At 42.4% G+C, this 24,555-nt stretch overlaps 1 protein-coding gene across 3 annotated transcripts; it reads right to left on the bottom strand.

The window, feature by feature from the left end:
* LOC124261257 (peptidyl-prolyl cis-trans isomerase FKBP8-like) lies at positions 1 to 24,555 on the bottom strand. Of its 3 annotated transcripts, none has more exons than XM_046695565.1 (12): positions 24,092 to 24,244; positions 22,520 to 23,037; positions 19,961 to 20,108; positions 19,571 to 19,658; positions 18,468 to 18,578; positions 17,678 to 17,752; positions 13,039 to 13,156; positions 11,852 to 11,941; positions 11,237 to 11,314; positions 6,033 to 6,158; positions 2,618 to 2,756; positions 1 to 2,206 (listed from the first exon to the last, which is right to left on the bottom strand). In XM_046695565.1, the coding sequence occupies exons 1-11, from the start codon at positions 24,141 to 24,143 to the stop codon at positions 2,667 to 2,669; spliced, it is 1,494 nt and encodes a 497-aa protein (XP_046551521.1). In that variant the 5' UTR covers positions 24,144 to 24,244; the 3' UTR covers positions 1 to 2,206; positions 2,618 to 2,666. The 3 variants fall into 3 exon arrangements, 1 of the variants encoding a protein (XP_046551521.1); XR_006894282.1 differs by lacking the exons at positions 1 to 2,206; positions 24,092 to 24,244 and adding exons at positions 2,388 to 2,551; positions 24,451 to 24,555 and having other exon boundaries at positions 2,617 to 2,756; XR_006894281.1 differs by lacking the exon at positions 1 to 2,206 and adding an exon at positions 2,388 to 2,551 and having other exon boundaries at positions 2,617 to 2,756.

The following is a 24,555-nucleotide window of genomic DNA, read 5'->3' as shown; positions in this document are numbered from 1 at the left end:
TTGATGTATGATATTTAATTATCAAATCATTCATCACAATCTTGCTAAAATACAATTATAACAAACACAGATTCTTACTCTCAACACCACAACTTTCAATGCATATTTCTGGAGTACTCACTTCACTCAACAATACTATACACATAATAATTTACAGCAACATAGCAAGAACAAGAACACAGCAAGCTATTTACACCTGGTCCCATGTTGGATGGTAATGCATATATTATCTAAATATCTACCATCATCTGCACTTGGCAGTAACAGATCAACATATGCACATTGCAAGTATAAATGACCCTTATGCTTGGATAGAAATATATAACAAACTTACATATATTTCCTTACCAAATGCACTACACATGTAAGCAGAGAAGGAATGTGTGGTTGAGTTTCACACAGACTGAGCAGTGTTTCAGTAGCTTGCTGATCTATCTCATCTCATGTACAAGGGCAGCCTAAAGTGCCTCTGGCCACAGACATGTATGACATTGGTAAAACCATCAGTAACAGTGCTGACTGACCAGGGCCATAATCTCAAGGTTTCAAACACATGAGCTGTAGATCTTTGCATTAACAAACAAAACAAGGCACAAACATGTCACTTGTAGAGGACTTGTGACTTTACTAGAGAAATGAATGCACCACAAATGGATTTTCTTCTTGGGAAATATTGGCATCTTGACACAATAGTCTGGAATACTAGTATACAGTGTATGGTGGAAAGATTTACATAACACATTATCACTTCACAACGGCGAGGAAACAATGCCCACTGAAAAGAACAAGATTCCTGTACATTGTTGGTAAGGGGAGATAACTGGGATGATCCACACAGATCTTCCCACATCGACTATCATGACCACCTCACTCAGACCATGACAAGTCGATGTCCGAAACATGGACCATTGTCATCAGGAACATATTTCAGTAGGCAAGACAACATTCAAAACTCCAAAAGCATTTCCTATTCTTCACCTCTTCTTATAAACAAATATAGATAAATATATAGTTTGTATGAAATATATTTTTGTCTCATCCACAAACTCTGTTCTGTTTGTGGTATCCCAACAGGTTGACAAAGCAATATCCCTCTCTATTCATGTTACAATGTGCTGTAATGCACTGCATGTTCCTGGCTGTCTCTAACCTTTTCAGGTGAATTTATTCATAGCTGATAAGCCAGCATGTCTTTCTTTCATACCGCACATCGTTGCACAGTGAATGAAAATAACTAAGATTATGAACTATGATTCTTATAACACATGCAAATCTGACATATGGTACCCCTCACAAGATGCCTAGTAAACCTCGCAATTTCTGAAATGCAAGTTCAACATGTGACTTTGACAAGATAAATGAGAGCATGAAGCAAAGACATATGGTATTACAGTGATTCATATTTGGCTGAACCTGTATGAGCTGTGACTGAAACCCTTCCATACAATAACAGAACACACTGCACATCAGCTGATGGCAAGTGGCACTGGTCTTCAGTCGGTCTACAGGGATCAACAATCACTGCCTCATATTACTTTAGTCTTGCACTGTTTAATTCAACTTGTGATAAGCAGCATCATGTATTCATAAGTTGAAATTAGCTGCACTAATGTTCTGAGCAAAACAAATTATCAAGTGCAATATTTTGAAAACAGGGTTGCAGAAGTTTTAGAACCACTAACACATTGAGAACAAGTACCCCAGTTGTTTATAAGCAGTTACACATATGCCTTGTCATTTCTTGAATATAACACACAGTTAGATGTACACAATTCATACAAATGTTTTGCCCAATTACATCCTCATTGGTAAAAGAAGCATTTTAACTTATATATTAGCCAAGCTCTCATACAACCAAAAACAGCCATGAGTTACCTCCCTTCCAATGAAGTGGATTTCTGGTTTAAGATCATTCTTCTAAGTTTCAGGTTTGAGATGGTGCCCATTCCATTTGCAAGATCACACTATCTGTTATAGATCACTCTGAAGAATTCTTAACATTAAGACATCTAGAATATTTCATCCTGTTTTCTTACTCATTGAAGGGTTGGATGAATCAATATCACAAAAGATATAATATTTCATGCACACATGTTACATTATCTTGCTCCTAGCAGTCATAATGTCACACCTCCATGCCCAAGCTGTAGAAATGTCTCACGGTCACACCACTAGCTGTCACAATGTCACACTGACACACCCCTAGCTGTCACAATGTCACACTGTTCCACCCCCTGCTGTCACACTGAGACATCCCCAGGTGTCACATTGACACATCGCTTGGTGTCACATTGACATCCCCATGTCACACTGCAGTGTCACACTGACACATCCCTACATGTCACAATGGCACATTGTCACACATTCCCAGGTGTCACACTGACCCCTTGGTGTCACACTGACACATCCCTAGGTGTCACAAAATGTCACACTGTATCACCCCTAGCTGTTAAAATATAGCAGCCCTAGTTCTCACAATGTCACACTGACACATCCCTAGTAGTCACACTGTCACACCCCTAGGTGTCAGAATGTCTCACTGTATCACCCCCTGTTAAAATATAGCTCTCTCACACAATGTCACGCTGACACATCCTAGGTGTCTTATCATGTAGCACTCTCACACTGTCACGCCCCCTCCTCTTATCATGTGGCACCCCCCGCCGTCAGTGCTGGCCATATCTGTACGCCACTGCTAGACCGACAGATACCACACCTGCCATCACACCACCAAATATCAGGGGCATCTTCCACCACTGAAATACAACAGAAGATTAGCATTAAGGCAATAGACACACATACAGAACAAGCACTTAAACATAAACATTTTAAACACTAAAGGCAATGACTCCATTGAGGACTGACATCTACTTACTGAAGGACCACTAGATTCAACCAAACATCTACTTACTGATGGACAACTAGATTCAAACTGACATCTACTTACTGATGGACAACTACATTCAACCGGACATCTACTTATTGAAGCACCACTAGATTCAACCATCTACCTACTGAAGGACCACAGGATTCAACCGAACATCTACTTACTGAAGGACAACTAGAAGGACCATCTAGATTCAGACCCGAACATCTACTTACTGAAGGACCACTAGATTCAACCGAACATCTACTTACTGAAGGACCACTAGATTCAACCGAACATCTACCTACTGAAGGACCACTAGATTCAACCGAACATCTACTTACTGATGGACAACTAGATTCAACCGAACATCTACTTACTGAAAGACCACTAGATTCAACCGAACATCTACTTACTGAAGGACCACTAGATTCAACCGAACATCTACTTACTGAAGGACCACTAGATTCAACGGACATCTACTTACTGAAGGACCACTAGATTCAACCGGACATCTACTTACTGAAGGACCACTAGATTCAACCGAACATCTACAAGGACCACTAGATTCAACCCGACATCTACTTACTGAAGAACCACTAGATTCAACCGGACATCTACTTACTGAAGGACCACTAGATTCAACCGAACATCTACTTACTGAAGGACCACTAGATTCAACCGAACATCTACTTATTGAAGGACCACTAGATTCAAACTGACATCTACTTACTGAAGGACCACTAGATTCAAACTGACATCTACTTACTGAAGGACCACTAGATTCAAACTGACATCTACTTACTGATGGGCCACTAGATTCAACCGGACATCTACTTATTGAAGGACCACTAGATTCAAACTGACATCTACTTCTTGAAGGACCACTAGATTCAACCGGACATCTACTTACTGAAGGATTACTAACTGAAGGACCACTAGATTCAACCGGACATCTACTTACTGAAAGACCACTAGATTCAACCGAACATCTACTTATTGAAGGACAACTAGATTCAACCGTACATCTACTTATTGAAGGACAACTAGATTCAAACTGACATCTACTGACTGAAGGACCACTAGATTCAACCAGACATCTATTTATTGAAGGACCACTAGATTCAACCTGACATCTACTTACTGAAGGACCACTAGATTCAACCGGACATCTACTTATTGAAGGACCACTAGATTCAAACTGACATCTACTTACTGAAGGACCACTAGATTCAACCGGACATCTACTTACTGAAGGACCACTAGATTCAAACTGACATCTACTTACTGACGGACCACTAACTGAAGAACCACTAGATTCAACCAGGACATCTACTTACTGAAGGACCACTAGATTCAACCGGACATCTACTTACTGAAGAACTACTAACTGAAGGACCACTAGATTCAAACTGACATCTACTTACTGACGGACCACTAACTGAAGAACCACTAGATTCAACCGGACATCTACTTACTGAAGGACCACTAGATTCAACCGGACATCTACTTACTGAAGAACTACTAACTGAAGGACCACTAGATTCAAACTGACATCTATACTAGGCACATAAAGAAACTGTGCATACAAAAATTTAAAATCGAAATTTATCAAAGCTGTGTAGACACATAAGGATTTAAACTCAGAGATTAGTGACATGTATCCAACATGCATGCAAGTGCCACGTTCCGTGACGTCAGTGGGTTAGATCGCTTGAGGCGTGCAATACGTTGTTGCACGTGCATTCGAGGAAAGAGAAACAGAGCAAATGAATACCACACAATACTGTCGCTTTGGAAAGCTCAACCCTGCCCCCTTGCGATCGTTCAAAAATTAAGCGGCTATTGAAGCGCGCATAGCATGCCAAGGCTCAAGTCTGCACAACGTCATGAGGCCATTGGGATGGTCCGTGGGGAATGTCTCAGCGACAAGTGGCTGCACATTTCCACTGCCACGAAACACCATTTCTGCACTGGTGAGGCGCTACCAGAACACAAATGATGTCATTGATCGACCACGTTCTGGGCGTCCGCGTGTAACAACGCCAACACAGGACATATGGATAAGGGTGACCCATCTTAGCCACAGGTTTCAGACTGCAGTGATGACTGCCCGACCATCCCAGGACTTAGCCCATATCCACCCCAACACAGTTCGACAAGCGTTTACGTCATCACGGGATCAGACCACGGCGTCCGCCATACAGCCTATCTTGACACAACGTCATCGACAAGCTCGCCCGAATGTGGTGCGAAATCATGTCCGCCAGACCCTTGTTTTGGTGGAGAAATGTTGTTTTCACAGATGAGTCCAGGTTTAACATTTCCCATAGTGATGGGCGTCAACATGCTTATAGGCGCGTGGGAGAGCGTTATGCACAGGCCTGTGTCTTGGAGAGGAATGCGCTTTGGTGGTGGTTCCGTGATGATTTGGGGTGGAATAACAGCATGCCAAAGAACTCCTTTGGTGATTGTTCAGGGCAACTTAACTGGTGTGGGCTACAGGGATCAGATTCTTCGACCTGTGGCAATTCCTTTTCTGCAGCGTCATGGCTCTGGGTTAACATTCCAACAGGACAATGCCAGCCCTCATACGGCAAGGGTTGCTATGGATTCTTGCAACACCACAACGCTGACTTACTGCCTTGGCCTGCAAATTCACGGATCTCTCCCGATAGAGCATGTTTGGGATAAGATGGATCGGCGTCTCGCCGTCTTCCTAATCCGCCAAATAATGTCCTTGACCTTGCAACAGAACTTGAGAGAATCTGGCGTGACATCCCACAAGCCTTCCTTGCACGTTTGATAGGCTCTATGCGTCGTCGATGCACTGCTGTTCTCAATGCTGATGGTGGACATACCCGTTATTGAGCTTGTGACATGGTCGTTTGACCCCTGTCCCGCTTGTGGACTCGTGACGTAATTGTGATTGACTTTTCAATTGAAATTCTCCCGACTTGTTATGGTCTCATGATCCCTCCATTAAAGTTTATATGTACCTTTGACATTGTTATCATACTTATCAACTGGGATAATATTTTGACAATGCACAGTTTCTTTATGTGGCTAGTATACTTACTGAAGGACCACTAACTGAAGAACCACTAGATTCAACCGGACATCTACTTACTGAAGAACCACTAGATTCAAACTGACATCTACTTACTGATGGACCATTAGTTGGTTTCTTTGTCGGCTTATTTGCTCCCATCATTCTCCGGTACATTGCACGCTCAGAGTCTGTGTCTGCTTTCAACTTCTGACTCAACTTTGACAATTCTGTGTGTATAATCTGAAAAATGAAGGAAATCGGGACAATGAGATGCCAAATTCAAGAGTGATGTATTCTTACAGATGCCTTAGCAGACTCAAGACTTCTAGAAATCACTGCAGTTCTACAGACCCATCTCATAGAAATGGACAGTACAAACTTGTATCTGTCTTAACATCTTCAATAGGTTACTTTACAACTGAAAAGTAAGCAGTCGGGGATAAATAAGTGACAGGTCTCCCAACACAGGCAACATACAGTGGAATCCTGCTAATCCAGACAACATGTGTGGTACAGTGGAATCCTGCTAATCCAGACAACATGTGTGGTACAGTGGAATCCTGCTAATCCAGACAACATGTGTAGTACAGTGGAAACCTGCTAATCCAGACAACATGTGTGGTACAGTGGAATCCTGCTAATCCAGACATTTGTGGTACAGTGGAAACCTGCTAATCCTGACAACATGTGTGGTACAGTGGAATCCTGCTAATCCAGACAACATGTGTGGTACAGTGGAAACCTGCTAATGCAGACAACATGTGTAGTACAGTGGAAACCTGCTAATCCAGACATGTGTGGTACAGTGGAATCCTGCTAATCCAGACAACATGTGTGGTACAGTGGAATCCTGTTAATCCAGACGTGTGGAACAGTGGAATCCTGCTAATCCAGACAAAATGTGTCGTACAGTGGAAACCTGCTAATCCAAAAAACGTGTGGTACAGTGGAATCCTGCTAATCCAGACAACATGTGAGGTACAGTGGAAACCTGCTAATCCAGACATTTGTGGTACAGTGGAAACCTGCTAATCCAGACAACATGTGTGGTACAGTGGAATCCTGCTAATCCAGACAACACGTGTGGTACAGTGGAAACCTGCTAATCCATACGTGTGGTACAGTGGAATCCTGCTAATCCAGAAATGTGTGGTACAGTGGAAATCTGCTAATCCAGGCAACATATGTAGTACAGTGGAATCCTGCTAATCCAGACAACATGTGTAGTACAGTGAAAACCTGCTAATCCAGACATGTGTGGTACAGTGGAATCCTGCTAATCCAGACATTTTTGGTACAGTGGAAACCTGCTAATCCAGACAACATGTGTAGTTAAGTGGAATCCTGCTAATCCGGACATGTGGTACAGTGGAATTCTGCTAATCCAGACAACATGTGTGGTACAGTGGAAACCTGCTAATCCAGACAACATGTGTAGTACAGTGGAAACCTGCTAATCCAGACATGTGTGGTACAGTGGAAACCTGCTAATCCAGGCAACATATGTAGTACAGTGGAATCCTGCTAATCCAGACAACATGTATGGTACAGTGGAAACCTGCTGATCCAGACAACATATGTAGTACAGTGGAATCCTGGTAATCCAGACAACATGTATGGTACAGTGGAAACCTGCTGATCCAGACAACAAGTGTGGTACAGTGGAAACCTGCTAATCCAGACAACATGTGTGGTACAGTGGAATCCTGCTAATCCAGACAACATGTGTGGTACAGTGGAAACCTGCTAATCCAGACATGTGTGGTACAGTGGAATCCTGCTAATCCAGACATGTGTGGTACAGTGGAAACCTGCTAATCCAGACAACATCTGTGGTACAGTGGAAACCTGCTAATCGAGACAACATCTGTGGTACAGTGGAATCCTGCTAATCCAGACATTTGTGGTACAGTGGAAACCTGCTAATCCAGACAACATGTGTGGTACAGTGGAAACCTGCTAATCCAGACAACATCTGTGGTACAGTGGAATCCTGCTAATCCAGACATTTGTGGTACAGTGGAAACCTGCTAATCCAGACATGTGTGGTACAGTGGAATCCTGCTAATCCAGACATGTGTGGTACAGTGGAAACCTGCTAATCCAGACAACATCTGTGGTACAGTGGAAACCTGCTAATCCAGACAACATCTGTGGTACAGTGGAATCCTGCTAATCCAGACATTTGTGGTACAGTGGAAACCTGCTAATCCAGACAACATGTGTGGGGTACAGTGGAAACCTGCTAATCCAGACAACATCTGTGGTACAGTGGAATCCTGCTAATCCAGACATTTGTGGTACAGTGGAAACCTGCTAATCCAGACATGTGTGGTACAGTGGAATCCTGCTAATCCAGACATGTGTGGTACAGTGGAATCCTGCTAATCCAGACATGTGTAGTACAGTGGAAACCTGCTAATCCAGACATGTGTGGTACAGTGGAATCCTGCTAATCCAGACATGTATGGTACAGTGGAATCCTGTTAATCCAGACGTGTGGTACAGTGGAATCCTGCTAATCCAGACAAAATGTGTGGTACAGTGGAAACCTGCTAATCCAAAAATCGGGTGGTACAGTGGAATCCTGCTAATCCAGACAACATGTGAGGTACAGTGGAAACCTGCTAATCCAGACATTTGTGGTACAGTGGAAACCTGCTAATCCAGACAACATGTGTGGTATAGTGGAATTCTGCTAATCCAGACAACATGTGTGGTACAGTGGAAACCTACTAAACCAGACAACATGTGTAGTACAGTGGAATCCTGCTAATCCAGACATGTGTGGTACAGTGGAAACCTGCTAATCCAGGCAACATATGTAGTACAGTGGAATCCTGCTAATCCAGACAACATGTGTAGTACAGTGGAAACCTGCTAATCCAGACAACATGTATGGTACAGTGGAAACCTGCTGATCCAGACAACAAGTGTGGTACAGTGGAAACCTGCTAATCCAGACAACATGTGTGGTACAGTGGAATCCTGCTAATCCAGACAACATGTGTGGTACAGTGGAAACCTGCTAATCCAGACATGTGTGGTACAGTGGAATCCTGCTAATCCAGACATGTGTGGTACAGTGGAAACCTGCTAATCCAGACAACATCTGTGGTACAGTGGAAACCTGCTAATCGAGACAACATCTGTGGTACAGTGGAATCCTGCTAATCCAGACATTTGTGGTACAGTGGAAACCTGCTAATCCAGACAACATGTGTGGTACAGTGGAAACCTGCTAATCCAGACAACATCTGTGGTACAGTGGAATCCTGCTAATCCAGACATTTGTGGTACAGTGGAAACCTGCTAATCCAGACATGTGTGGTACAGTGGAATCCTGCTAATCCAGACATGTGTGGTACAGTGGAAACCTGCTAATCCAGACAACATCTGTGGTACAGTGGAAACCTGCTAATCCAGACAACATCTGTGGTACAGTGGAATCCTGCTAATCCAGACATTTGTGGTACAGTGGAAACCTGCTAATCCAGACAACATGTGTGGTACAGTGGAAACCTGCTAATCCAGACAACATCTGTGGTACAGTGGAATCCTGCTAATCCAGACATTTGTGGTACAGTGGAAACCTGCTAATCCAGACATGTGTGGTACAGTGGAATCCTGCTAATCCAGACATGTGTGGTACAGTGGAATCCTGCTAATCCAGACATGTGTAGTACAGTGGAAACCTGCTAATCCAGACATGTGTGGTACAGTGGAATCCTGCTAATCCAGACATGTATGGTACAGTGGAATCCTGTTAATCCAGACGTGTGGTACAGTGGAATCCTGCTAATCCAGACAAAATGTGTCGTACAGTGGAAACCTGCTAATCCAAAAATCGGGTGGTACAGTGGAATCCTGCTAATCCAGACAACATGTGAGGTACAGTGGAAACCTGCTAATCCAGACATTTGTGGTACAGTGGAAACCTGCTAATCCAGACAACATGTGTGGTATAGTGGAATTCTGCTAATCCAGACAACATGTGTGGTACAGTGGAAACCTACTAAACCAGACAACATGTGTAGTACAGTGGAATCCTGCTAATCCAGACATGTGTGGTACAGTGGAAACCTGCTAATCCAGGCAACATATGTAGTACAGTGGAATCCTGCTAATCCAGACAACATGTGTAGTACAGTGGAAACCTGCTAATCCAGACATGTGTGGTACAGTGGAATCCTGCTAATCCAGATGTGTGGTACAGTGGAATCCTGCTAATCCAGACATTTTTGGTACAGTGGAAACCTGCTAATCCAGACAACATGTGTAGTACAGTGGAATCCTGCTAATCCAGACATGTGGTACAGTGGAATTCTGCTAATCCAGACAACATGTGTGGTACAGTGGAAACCTGCTAATCCAGACAACATGTGTAGTACAGTGGAAACCTGCTAATCCAGGCAACATATGTAGTACAGTGGAATCCTGTTAATCCAGACATGTGTGGTACAGTGGAAACCTGCTAATCCAGACATGTGTGGTACAGTGGAATCCTGCTAATCCAGACAACATGTATGGTACAGTGGAAACCTGCTGATCCAGACAACATGTGTGGTACAGTGGAATCCTGCTAATCCAGACAACATGTGTGGTACAGTGGAATCCTGCTAATCCATACAACATGTGTGGTACAGTGGAAACCTGCTAATCCAGACAACATGTGTGGTACAGTGGAATCCTGATAATCCAGACATGTGTGGTACAGTGGAAACCTGCTAATCCAGACAACATCTGTGGTACAGTGGAAACCTGCTAATCCAGACAACATCTGTGGTACAGTGGAATCCTACTAATCCAGACATTTGTGGTACAGTGGAAACCTGCTAATCCAGACAACATGTGTGGTACAGTGGAATCCTGCTAATCCAGACATGTGTGGTACAGTGGAATCCTGCTAATCCAGACAACATGTGTGGTACAGTGGAAACCTGCTAATCCAGACATGTGTGGTACAGTGGAATCCTGCTAATCCAGACATGTGTGGTACAGTGGAATCCTGCTAATCCAGGCAACTTAAGTAGCACATTGGAATGCTGCTAATCCAGACATGTGGTACAATGCAAGCCTATCATTCAAAATAACATACGTTGTACAGTTGAATCCTGTTGATCCAGACAGTATGTCTCAACAGACAAAGGTATGGAGTAACATTGCTTTGTACACATGCATTTGTAGACAGATGGAATACTAAGTAATGATGACATATTTCACATGAAACAAACCTTACACTGATTTCACAATAACAGGAACAACAGTATAGTTTATTGAATGAACATGTAAATGTACACACACAGGTATAACCTTACCTTTGACGCTGGATCTATGTTCAGTGCCTTCTTCAGATAAGATAAAGCTTTCTCGTTATCACCTTTGGAACTGTAGGCCTGCAATAAGGCAATATGGATCAATAGTTACAACAGAGATTTTTCATACTTCCATATTTACCAGGGGAGAAATTTTGCGGATGGAATTCAAGACCAAACTACATTTTCAAAGATAACTATACAATGATTTTAGTCACAGAATAAATTCAGATATGAAGTTATTGATATTACAATTTTTATTGTCATTAACACACAACCCCAAAGCCAAAGAAATGTAAGAGGTGTTTAACTTTCACTGCCCAATGCATCTTCACAGGTAATAAGAATATATCATAACATTTCTTCTCCCATCTAGATTCAGACATATTGTTAAATTATTCCAATATTTGATTATATGTTTAGAAGCAAATTTATACATATGGATGCTTCCACGTCATCTATGACAACATGCTTCGATGTTGATTGCTTTACATGACAAATTCAAGGGAAGTAATATTGTAAAAGGGAAAGATGACTTCAGACAAAATTAGTTCTGCCCATAACAATCTTCATGTGTTCCAAGAACACAGGCATCTGTAGAAGTACTTCGGTGTATACCTTTCCTATTCTGTAGAGTGCTTTAACATTTTCTGGCTGACTCTTCAGTACCCCTTCACAGGATCTGATTGCTGCATCATACGCATCAATCTGAAATAGAAAACAACCATCATTGTACCAAGAGCTGTCCTACTGAGATACAGTCCCACCAAGATGTGTAGAACAGACTGGAGTTATTTCCCAGGTGTAATACATCTGTGTTGCTCTAGTGTGATATCAACCTACTGTGAGATACAGTCCCACCAAGATGTGTAGAACAGACTGGAGTTATTTCCCAGGTGTAATACATCTGTGTTGCTCTAGTGTGATATCAACCTACTGTGAGATACAGTCCCACCAAGATGTGTAGAACAGACTGGAGTTATTTCCCAGGTGTAATACATCTGTGTTGCTCTAGTGTGATATCAACCTACTGTGAGATACAGTCCCACCAAGATGTGTAGAACAGACTGGAGTTATTTCCCAGGTGTAATACATCTGTGTTGTTCTAGTGTGATATCAACCTACTGTGAGATACAGTCCCAGCAAGATGTGTAGAACAGACTGGAGTTATTTCCCAGTGTAATACATCTGTGTTGCTCTAGTGTGATATCAACCTACTGTGAGATACAGTCCCACCAAGATGTGTAGAACAGACTGGAGTTATTTCCCAGGTGTAATACATCTGTGTTGCTCTAGTGTGATATCAACCTACTGTGAGATACAGACCCACCAAGATGTGTGTAGAACAGACTGGAGTTATTTCCCAGGTGTATCACACTACAGCAACACAGATGACTGGAGTTATTTCCCAGGTGTAATACATCTGTGGTGCTCTAGTGTGATATCAACCTACTGTGAGATACAGTCCCACCAAGATGTGTAGAACAGACTAGAATTTTTCCCAGGTGTAATACATCTGTGTTGCTGTAGTGTGATATCAACCTACTGTGAGATACAGACCTACCAAGATGTGTAGAACAGACTAGAATTATTTCCCAGGTGTAATACATCTGTGTTGCTGTAGTGTGATATCAACCTACAGACCCACCAAGATGGGTAGAACAGACTCGAGTTATTTCCCAGGTGTAAGTGAGTGAGTGAGTGAGTTTAGTTTTACGCCGCACTCAGCAATATTCCAGCTTAATGATGGCGGTCATTTCCCAGGTGTAATACATCTGTGTTGCTCTAGTGTGATATCAACCTACTTTCAGTTGAGAAGCAGCCAAATTGTTGTAGCATTTCAGCTTGCAGTCCAGGATTTCCTGCAACGTGTTGGTTTCAGCGCCATCAGTGCTGCCAGGATATTCTAGTATTGTGATGGCTCTGGAACACAGAGTCATATATGACCAGACCCAAAACACACATGTAACATCACACATACAAACTGGAAACTAAATGATCAATTGATCTCGAAACATTCATTGTGACTGAGAGATAACTGCATTGACAATTTAACAAATTTGGAAATTTTAACTATAAATTGTATATTTATATACTTATCTTACTCACGGCTTGCACCTCTCTCTCTTCCTTCGACACTGAGTGGAACGACTGTAAACTTTTTCCCTTGGCCTCTCTTGTTCACTCACCCATGTATCTCGTGCCGCTCTCGTTAATGGACAACTTACCAAAATCCATGCGAGGCATGCGACATGCTCCTCAGCTACCCATGTGACTACTGCTCACTCATCATTCTCATTCTCAGAGCCGTGTAATCTGAGTAGAGGGGAGGTTGGCGGGAATCCATCGCGTGAGATTATTTAAGTATATAAATATACAATTTATAGTTAAAATTTCCAAATTTTTAAACTTATCTTATCTCACGGCTTGCACTTATCCCACGGTTGGACAGCGGGTCGCAGATTACCCTAAGTCTGTACAGAAACAACAACAAGAGTTGTATACTCCTGAAGACAACTGTAGATAGCGATGCACAAGGGAGGCCTGTTACGCATGCACGCAACTCCTATGCTTGTGATGGGTCTCCTGACCCCTTGGCTTACTAAGCACAACGACTACCAGGGAGATGGGTGCTCCCGAGAGATGTGGTGTTTGGCCGCAATCTTCATACATGACGAGACGTAGCTCAGCAAGTAGACCTCACATCACCACGATTTCCAAGGTACCTCCGTGAATTACAGTTTTGCAACCAGTAATCGGAACAGCCCCTGCTTCGAGACAACCCATCAGCCACCATCGATTAGAGGGTGACAAACAAATTGAATTGGAAAACTCCAAGTTTAAACGTTTGGTTCCAAACAACATCAAATTGACCCTCGCTCCTTTACATATGCTTAGTCAAAGGATGAGTCTGGCAACTTAGGAGCCAGAACGCAATGAAATCCACAGGAATTCGGGAAGGACCCACTTCACTGATGTAATTGCTCCATAGAGTAGAGGTCAGTAAGCGAGAATGTCGAACACCTCTGCATCGCGACACAAGTAAATCAACCACTAAATAAAATTGGTGGCGGTATCTAAGTGCCTAAGTATCCAACCAAGTGAGGTAGTTCTTAAACCCATAACAAAGAGAACAAAAGATAAACATAAGTTGATCTTTTTATTCAGTAATTACAGGAAACAGCACCGATCACGTGACTTCCTTTATCTGCGTTGAAGAGCCGAGGTGAGCTGTTGTGCCAAAACGAGTGGTCCGAACTGGTGCAACCCCCGGACGTCCGTTACCAAAACATCCCGTAAGTAGTGAGATGAGGAGACACTGTCTCAACGCCAAAAACAACCCTCCATGATCGAAGTCAGGGAGCAATTGTTGTGTAACGCCATAGTCGATGCTAGAGCGGGTTGGAGGGGGCAAGCCTGCAAGGTAGTATGCTCGAAGAATAGTAGATCTCATCCAAAAACAACAAAGGAGTTCCAGACACCTCTGCCTTAGACTACAGTCCGTTTGAGTCAGAAACAGACCGATGAATTGCAAATTTTATCATTGTACAAAATTGCCAAATAAATATAAATAGTACGCAGGTGGTGAGTGAAGACGAACTGAAGGCTGAGACCCAATCAACCTGCTAGAGTCAGTACACACCCTGGTACCCACTGTATGAGGCGAACAAGAGCGTGAATGATAAACATCATGGTGAGGTGACCGGGTCCCATAACGCTCTGAAGCGGTTCGGCGAAGTAGTGGGAGGATAAGAAGCAGTTCGACCAGACGATCCAGTTTGATGTAGGATTCCCGTAGGGATCCGAGTCCTAGGAGCATCAAAAGAACTAGTTCGGTAACGAGAATCAGAGTGAACTGAAGAGGTATTCCGAGATACAACAGTTCGCAAAATTGAACCACTCGGATGTGGTGAAGTGCCTCTGCCAGAACGAAGTACTGCCAGACCTAGGTGAAACAAATCGGTTCGTAGAACTGGATTGGCGTTTGCGAGTTTAATCAGTTCGGCAAGATGAACCAGTTCGTTGTTGATGCGGTGATCTAGATCGGCTAGACGAACTAGTTCGGCGAGGATTCGGTGAACCCGTTCTCCTATCAAACTGTCACGGGAAGGCAGAGGTAAACCAGATCACTGCCGTGAATTAGTTCTTTGACAGGACTCAGACGTGGGAGAGACAGCAACCTGAGGTGAGTCCATACAGCGATCATACTGCGGTGAACCAGTTCGTTGTGCCAAACCACTTCCGCGATGAGACATGGAACCGTTCGGCGAAGCATGACTCGGGTCAATTCGATCAGACGAGCCGGCATGGCGACGTTTCTTCTTCCCATTCTTCCGAGGCGAATGAGATCACTTGGAGTGAGGCGGTTCCACATGGTCAGATTAAGTTGAACGTGATAAACTGTGTGACGAACGCTTTGGAGTCCTAGAACGATGAGAAGTACTTTGCGTGGCAGGGATAACAACCGACTTCAATCTACTCGCAGGGGGGGACGGCTGCTCTACCATGGCTGTTCCTTCCTCCCCCATCTGTAGCGATACAGTAGGCGAGCGAGACGCAGAAAATGTCATCCGAAGATCTGTAGGGTTGGTAATAGTTTCAGGGAAATTCGGTCGATCAATCACCACCACTCTAGAGGACACAGGCTCCGGAGGAGACGAATGTGAGCCAAGCAACTTCTTCAAGTCTTCAGATAAGTATGGGTCGGACAAACGGCCAAGAAATCTTACATTCCTGAGGGAGGCGATAGTTACCGCTTTGGGGTTAAAGTTGGTCGCTGAATGCGAATTTTTTTTGCAGATGATGGACTACATTCAGAGGAAGCATTCCTTGCCCAGTAGGCGAAACGACGTGAACATACCCGTTGGTATGCTTTAAAATCTTCATCTGACAGCCGGGAACATATATTGCATCGATTATCAGCCTCGCATAACCCTTAAAAGTCCATGCACGAACTGTGCGGATCCAATCTCGAAAACGTCTTCTTACATTCAGCGCAAAAGTTGTACTTTCGATTTTCGATTCGATTTCCCCATAGTGGAAAAACAATCAGGAAGGGAACTTGAAGTATTCAATGTTTACAAGTACGTCCAGCCGGGGACGCGACGAGAAAGAGAATGATGAGTGAGCAGCAGTCACGTGGGTAGCTGAGGAACGTGTGGCATGCCTCGCATGGATTGTGGTAAGTTGTCCATTAACGAGAGCGGACGAGATACATGGGCGAGTGAACAAGAGAGGCCAAGGGAAAAAGTTTACAGTCGTTACACTCAGTGTCGAAGGAAGGAGAGAGGTGCAAGCCGTGAGATAAGATAAGTTTAAAAATTGAATAACTTTGCATAATTTTAGCGTAAATATATTATCTTGACTCATACTATTTGCTTCTCTCCCTTAACCCCAGACACATTGGAATCATTTTCCGCACATCTTTCTCAAAGAAGTTCAGGATATCTCTTATCATGTGGTCAGTTTTAAGTATTTTACCCGCATGAAGAAATAGATGTTGCATCTAGTAGACAGTGACAAGAATGTTTAAACACTGGATATATACAGAAAGAACAATGGTTAAAGTTTCCTTATCCTGGCTCATACTATTACAGAACCGTTACCTAAATACGTGGATAACCTTGATTCGTGGATCGTGGTAATTATCATGCTATCTCGTAAATTAAGTCTCGTGTGACATCACAAAGCGGTACTTTTGATGTACATACAATGCCACGCCTCGCTGACAAAAATGTTCCGAATCTCTGCATTACACGTAATTAAACTAAATCTAATTGTCCAGCACTGAGATAAATTGCCCAAGATCACTAATGCCACCAAGACCAAATTTTATTTTTACAAAATGTCAAGTAAAAAAAGATACCGTTAGCACCAACCTTCTCACATCTCGTCGTCTGCTTTCCTAGGTGTCAATATTTACTGCAATGGACTATTGTACAAAATGACATAAAGTAACCAACTACGTAATCCACGAAACAAAGTGATGTCATATTTTGTGCTCAGACGAATGGGTGATGATTGCAAATGCCTTCGGTAAACAATCGTTTCATTCAAGAGTGGAATGTTAGGCATTTTCAATTTGCCAAATCAATGAAAAAAATAATCAGTGAGCATACAAAATAAAATTGTGCATTAAAATATGATTTTTGCCGCACTTTCCTTAAATCCACGAATCAAGGTTACGCAAATGTACCTTGTCACTCCCTTAACAGCAGAGACATTCTGTGTTATGTCCCCAAGAACAGTAGCAACATCTCCAACGCACACCACCACCTCGCATGCGCACCATCCTCCTACTTGACCAGCTAGTGACTTTGAAAAGGATGTGTGGAAAATAATTCCAGAATCTCCATGATTAAGATTATGAATATACTTTTAACTGAAGACAAAACTGTAGAATATCACTGAAAAGGACTATGAATCTCTGTGTCTGGATCTTACTTAGAATAGGAGTTAATGGCACCAGTGTAATCCTTCCTTCCAAACAGGTAATTGCCTCTCTCTCGCTTTGTTTCCCTGGGAATAAAAGGAAGTGCACAGATAACTGAGACTGTAAACATAAATAACAGATCAAACAGGATTTCTTATATTGAAGAGAGAAAGAAGACCCTCTTATTTTTTTTATATGAAACAAGTGCATCATCCAAAACACCCCACTGGAAGATACTGCTTCAATAATACATCACTGGAGATGCAGTAACCATGAAAGTGCATCACAAGACTTGGCAGATCTTTGAATCATCAATTGTTACCATGAAGTCAAGTTCAGATGATATCACTATCTCTGTCACAGAAGCTAGTTAGCTATCAACTTAGGACACTGTTTATTTCTGTTTACTGAAAACGAATTATTTTTTTGTGATAAATAGAAATCCTGTCTGAGTGTCCTTTGTTATCAAACATATTCATTCCAAAAAGCGATTAAGGTTCAAAACTCCCAAGGCTTCCCTCCTTCATTCTTCTCTTAGAAACCTTCATAATCTCTCAACACTGAAGTCACCATGCAGTTTCCACGAGCAGACACCAGAACACTGAATATATGATATAGAGACTAAAAAGTGTGAAAAAGAAATAAAAGAGTCACACCCTGACACCCCCAAAACACTTGTTTCTCTTTTAAGCCATTGGAACAATTTCTTTAGCATTGAACAAACATACTTGATTGATATTCCTACTCATCAACAACTGCCAAGTCAAATTCTCAGGTCAATTCTCATATACATGAACCTACCCTTTTGTGTATCGCTCTTTCACCGACAGGCTGCTGAGCAAGGGGCTTTGCTCTTTGTTAAGGAGTTCCAGGGTGTATGTGATGGTGGCATCACCTGGGATATCAGGCTCTCTGTTCACAAAGAAGCTGCATAAGTGTCAAGCTTGGATAAATCAGGGGGAATTCACACAGTCAATGAACCAGATTTCATTTATATTCCATTAGCTCAAAATAAGTGACACACCCCAAATACCTCCTGGGAAGGCATGTCTGTGACTAGAGGTGGGTATTGCAGAGAATTTTCATATTGCGATACTTTGCGATGCGAAAGCATATATTGCGATATGTATTGCAATATATTGCAAGAAGTATTTTTTAAAACAAAAGCTACTTATAATCGAGTTAATGCTTGATTTATTAAGCAAAAACACAACAAAATCACTATGCTTGATAACTTGCAAACTTTTAATAATGACTAAAAAAAAAGGTAAATAATATGTGGCACAAATGAACCAAGGAAAAGAACAATTTAACATCAACACAGTGGTTACTAGTAAATATTGAAAACATTCAGATCCAAAACATTGCGAAACACTTGAACCAAAATTAAGAACACAACTTCTAACCGCAATTAACTGAACTTCCGGTTTGAAAACGGAAATATCCGAAGATTTCCGAGTGTTACAAAATTTTCCGAATGCATGTCAAAATACCGGTTTTCAATTAGCGTATCACAATACGTATCGTTTTCAAGGCTGAACCGGTAAATACCGGTAAACCGGTTAGATTGCACAGCCCTATCTGTGACTGACGTAATCAGTGGACGATAAGCATTGCCACTGTGGTATCAGGTATGAACATTGTGAATCATGACAGTGGTTTACAAGTAACATCAGAAAACTAGTGGCGGTTGATAATGTTCAGATAATAACTCCAGCATAATAGCGGAGTCAGCAATATCATCTAGGAAGGGGCCTTGACATGAGCATTGATCCACACTGTGTAGGTGCCTCAGTGACATACAATTCGTTATGTGACATGCTGTTACCATTCGATTCTAAATCCAGGTTAGGTAACTCTGGCAGGCACTGCTGCAGTAAGGGATCAGAAGACAACCTCCATACCTGCCAGTGGCTCCAAAGGCATATTTTGCTGCTGTAATGAGTTCACAGGCCTCGCCCATCTCCATCAATGAAACTGCCAGGTCCCAGGCTGGATGAAGAATACACTTGTTTCAAAAAGACACAGTATTTGACTGGATAAAATCAAATATCTTGCTCAGAAAAAAGTTGTGTTGAAGACCTTAACTGTGACACTCAATACACCTATGTAACAGTGCATAAAACAGATTTATAGTCACCATTCAGAGCTCTTAAATTACAAAGAAATTAAAAGAAATAAATGTTTTTACAAAATATAGAGTGCATATGTTGGTGATGAAGATATGATCACATATAATGGTGAACAATCAAACCTAGCTAGTGACACACTAGAAACCTGGAATGAACACAAACCTTGTATAACATCGCCATCTCCAAGTGTAAATGTGACAGTATCCTGTTTGTCTACAGCTCTACCATTCTCAAGACGACCCTCAGCCTTTAGTGTAACCACGTCACCATGGTTAGGGCGTGAATCACGACCTTCTCCCTTCTTTATCACCTAGTTGTACAGAGTAAAATAACATTTACATCAGCATCATCAGATGGTAAAAATTATAAAATTGAAAACAAATAGGTAAACACTACAGGTAACTTCCTTCAGTGGCATATAGAAGTTGGTGTGATGAACAACAGGGCTAATTCTATGGATATGCAACTTCTTTATTATTAATGTAAGCGATAATGGTGTTATGCTAGGTTCACACTGTTGTGCGATCCGTTATGAACGCCACAATTGGCCATTCGTAGCTGATCGTGGAACTTCTCTGAAATTTCAGCTTTGGATACGAGGTGATGTGAGTCAATATGCTCTGATACGATTTGTTGCGCTTGGATGCGATATTGTCATGATTGGTCAATTTAAGGTGACATGATCTGGTCTGCCATTCAGATACGATCACATACGTTCCGATAGGATTGTCCCGTTTGAGTCGCGATCTGACACGATCATCACGATCAGGGTCCCCGATTTGGGACAATCTGGTACGTACTGATATGTTCATCACTAACCAATGCGCTCTGTTGTGATAGGATACAATTGTGGGTGCGATGTCTTTCACGATCACGATCGAGGATGATCACAATTTGAACTATGACTGGACCCTGACGGGTATATATATAGCCAGATTGATCATGGACTTCATTGTTTCTTGAACTTCTACAGAGTGAACACTACAACCCACAACCATTGATCATGGCAGGAGTTATGGATGATGACAACCTGACATTTGCAGTACTACTCTATGCTAACATTATCCCCAGAGAGGAAGAAGACGAGCAGCAGCCAGACCAGCTGCAACCACAAAGGCCAGGAAAGCTGCAGTCTGGCACAGAGGAGAGGAGACAACAGTTTGGTCAGTTTTCCAGCCTCCTAGACCCATTTGAGGCTGGAGGATCCACTAGCATTCCAAATCTACACAAGGTTAACACCACAGCTCTTCGATGAAGTCTTGCAGAGGGTGGCCCCAGCAATCGATAGGGAAATCACCAGTTTCAGGCAACTCCTCTCACCTGGACTGAAACTGGCAGTGACACTGAGGCACCCTGCCACTGGAGACAACTATCTGTCCCTTGCGTATATCTACAGGTGTGAAGTGTCCACTATCTCAGAGATGGTTCCAGAAGTGTGCCAGGCAATTGTGCAAGCATACAAAGATGAGGTATTAGCCGACCTGTGACCCTGAAGCCTGGACAGCTGTAGCTAACCAGTTTGAGCAGAGATGGAATATCCCCCATGCCATTGTGGCCCTGGACGGCAAACACATTACTATCAGGAAGCCACCTCAATGTACTTCAATTACAAGGGCTTCTTTTCGATACCACTCCTAGCTCTGGTGGAAGCAGATAACAAATTTGTGTGGATCGAGTTTGGTGGAAAAGGACACGTCAGACTTGCAGCTGTTCAACGGCCTGGAAGAGGAAGGCCTAAGACTCCCCCAACCCCCACCCCACCCTCTGACTGCAAACCCTGATGACCACCAAGACATGCCCTTCCTCATCCTGGTTGATGACTCCTTCCCACTCAGGAACTACCTCATGAAGCCATACTGCAGAAGAAGCATGCCCAGAAGGAGAGGATTTTCAACTGCAGACTCTCAAGGGGAAGAGAGTGGTGGAAAATGGCTTTTGGATCCTGGCTAATAGATTCAGGTGTCTACTCAGGACTCAAGAGCAGAACCCCAACACTGTGAAGGATATAGAGGAGGAGGCGGCAGTAACTCGTAACAGATCGTGAATGTCCGTGAAAAAGCGTCAATATTTGTATCTGCTTGTAAGTCATTCGTGACAGGTTGTGAGCAATGGGATCCGACAGAGCGTCACAGATAGTGAGAGATTGCAACACATCTCAACAGAGCGTGTCTTGTCTTGACAATTAATCGTGTTGATCATAGAAAATTTTGAACCGTCCAAGATTGTTCTATGATCAACACGATTGCCATGACTGACCTCAAGACCTAATAAGATCTGATAGGATCACCACGATTAATCCTTGACTAAGATCACGATTTCAATCATGGCACGAATCGTGATAGTGTGAACATAGCATTAGCATCTACTGACTGACTGACTGACTGAGTTTGGTTTTACGCCGCTTTTAGCAATATTCCAGCAACATCACGGCGGGGGACACCAGAAATGGGCTTCACACATTGTGCCAATGTGGGGATTCGAACCCGGGTCTTCGGCGTGACGAGCCAACGCTTTAACCATTAGGCTACCCCACGCCCCCATTTGCATCTACACCGAAACAATGCTAACATTGATAATAAAGAAGATGCATATCCATAGAACTTTCCCTGTTGTTTAAACACTACCTTGTCCAAAGGTGGTCATCATATGTAAACAGTTACAAATCCTTATAACATTTTCAAATAATTAATTCCTTAGGTAGTCCATAACAGAAACCAGTACCTTCTTCCTCAGCAAACCATTTCCTAATATGTCCACATAACCACCATCTTCCTCCTCCTCCTCCTTCTCCTCAGGCACATCCTTTTCTTTCACACTGTCTTGGTCTACTTCCTTTGCTGCGTCCAGTATTTCAGCCTCGTCACTAATGTTGGAATGTGTTGGAGTTGCCTCCCCTGGATCTGGTATTTTCAGCATCTCAAATGGTTCACTCTGAGAATCGGAGCTACCTTCTTTGTCATCTTGTGTCAAGTCCACATTTTCATCAGATGCTATACTGTCTTTTTCACCATTATTTCCAGCAACTCTACCTGAGCCAGCTGCTCCACCTGGTTTACTTTCCTTCACTGACTGCTCTGCTGCTTGAGGTTCAGCATGAAGATTTGTGGCTTCACTTTCCTGTGCATCTACCACCGGAGTGTTGCCTTCATGAGATGAGGCATCGCCTCGCTCATCCATAAAATCTGAATCTGGATTTGGAGAAACAACTGTGGCAGCACTGTCCCCCTGGGCCTCCATAACTGTAACATATATCACAACCGAAATCATGGAAATCAGCTCATGTTTATGTGAATTATTTGGTAAGATGGATCAGCATGGTAAACTGAACCAAGACCAAGACTTCAGCTGAAATATGATTTTTCTTAAAATGCTATAAAAAGGAATTTGTTTACTAAAATTCTTCTGGATTTGCCACTGCAAATGATAACTACTGCTCTGAATACTCTGACAGTTTAACATGACACAAGAGTTATCAACCGAAATTCCTGCGAATTACTAAGTGAAAGTTGCTTAGGAGAGCAAAGTTTTCTTCTAAATATCCTTTTACGGCCAAAGTACAATGGCTAAGTAAGGCCAAAGTTGGTCCTCATGATAAGCAGGGAGAGATATCAGAAGCTTAATTTCACTAAACAAAGTCACATTTTGGACAAGTTCATCACGTATTACAAATAGATTTGATGTGAAAAACAAAATGTTACTGGCGTGAAATTGTTCCTTTGTACTTTATTTCTCTAAGGGCAGTATTAACATGGAGCAGTTTCACAAGCAAACATTTTCCATGATAATCTACACTGGCAACATTTCTCTGGAGGAAATTACTTCCCTGCAGAACTAATTGTTGTTGATATTTCTCCAGATTTCAAACAGAGATGTCTTTCACTGTGACAGAGATATGACTCAAATCAAGGTCATATTGATAATCAATGGACTGTATTTCGGTGATGCTTCAAGCAAAAATAGAAAAAATCAAAGATTTGAAAAATAACTTAAAGGATTTATATTTGATCACAATAAAGTCAAATTTGACTGCACATGTCCTGGGTAATAAGGACAGATTGAATAGCACATTTTGGATAATTTGAGCCTACTGGACGACCGATGCACTGAGTAAAAGGACCGACTGGACAATCTACACTCTGGTTAATAAGGACCAACTAGGTGAAACATGCACTGGGCAATATGGACGAACTGGACAGCACATGTGATGGATACCATAGGTTCTGCTGCTGGGAAAAAAAAACTTGTTACATGTTTATATGAATCAGTGTTTGCCAAAAATGTTTTGGACATCACCTCGTCCTTGTGGACTTTGTGCCCAAAGCTTGTGTCTCCCTGAGGTTAACATGTTTCACTATTTGTCATCATCAGCATATGGCCCCAGCATATTCCTAATTGTTTATGGCAAAAAGAAAACCAATAATTAGCGAGAAGGAATATCTACGATGTACCAAGAAATATGAAAAGGAAAGTAGTGAAATCCAAATTCGTTAGTCGAGATACACAAAAAGTAGCCCAGAATATATATCGGTTTCAAACGAAATAGGCCGGTTATATCAAAGACTTTTGCATTCGGGGAACAAAGCCCATCTTTTTTCACAATAGCTGGGGCGAAATAGTGGAGGTGTTTTAAAGTGAAAGCGTATATCACGTACGTAGTTCACACTGAAATCGTTGTCTAAGATGTCAATAATCTCGGTCACGCTTCCAGAAATGTCGATAGCGACATTGTTTCCTATAAGGAGAAAGTAACGACATAT

The sequence above is a fragment of the Haliotis rubra genome, unplaced genomic scaffold (assembly GCF_003918875.1).
Source record: "Haliotis rubra isolate DU_JTF1 unplaced genomic scaffold, ASM391887v1 Scf792, whole genome shotgun sequence".
Taxonomy (NCBI): Eukaryota; Metazoa; Mollusca; class Gastropoda; order Lepetellida; family Haliotidae; genus Haliotis; species Haliotis rubra.
The sequence above is the reverse complement of the archived record's forward strand: the minus strand, read 5'-3'. Positions and strand labels throughout refer to the sequence as shown.

Bases quoted from the DNA above. Each gene is read 5' to 3' on its own strand.
- LOC124261257 (XM_046695565.1), bottom strand. From the start codon at position 24,143: ATGTTAACCTCAGGGAGACACAAGCTTTGGGCACAAAGTCCACAAGGA. The intron at 23,038-24,091 runs GTGATGTCCAAA...TATATGTTACAG, and splicing joins ACAAAGTCCACAAGGACGAG to TTATGGAGGCCCAGGGGGAC. The intron at 11,942-13,038 runs GTAGGTTGATAT...TTTCTATTTCAG, and splicing joins TGGCTGCTTCTCAACTGAAA to ATTGATGCGTATGATGCAGC.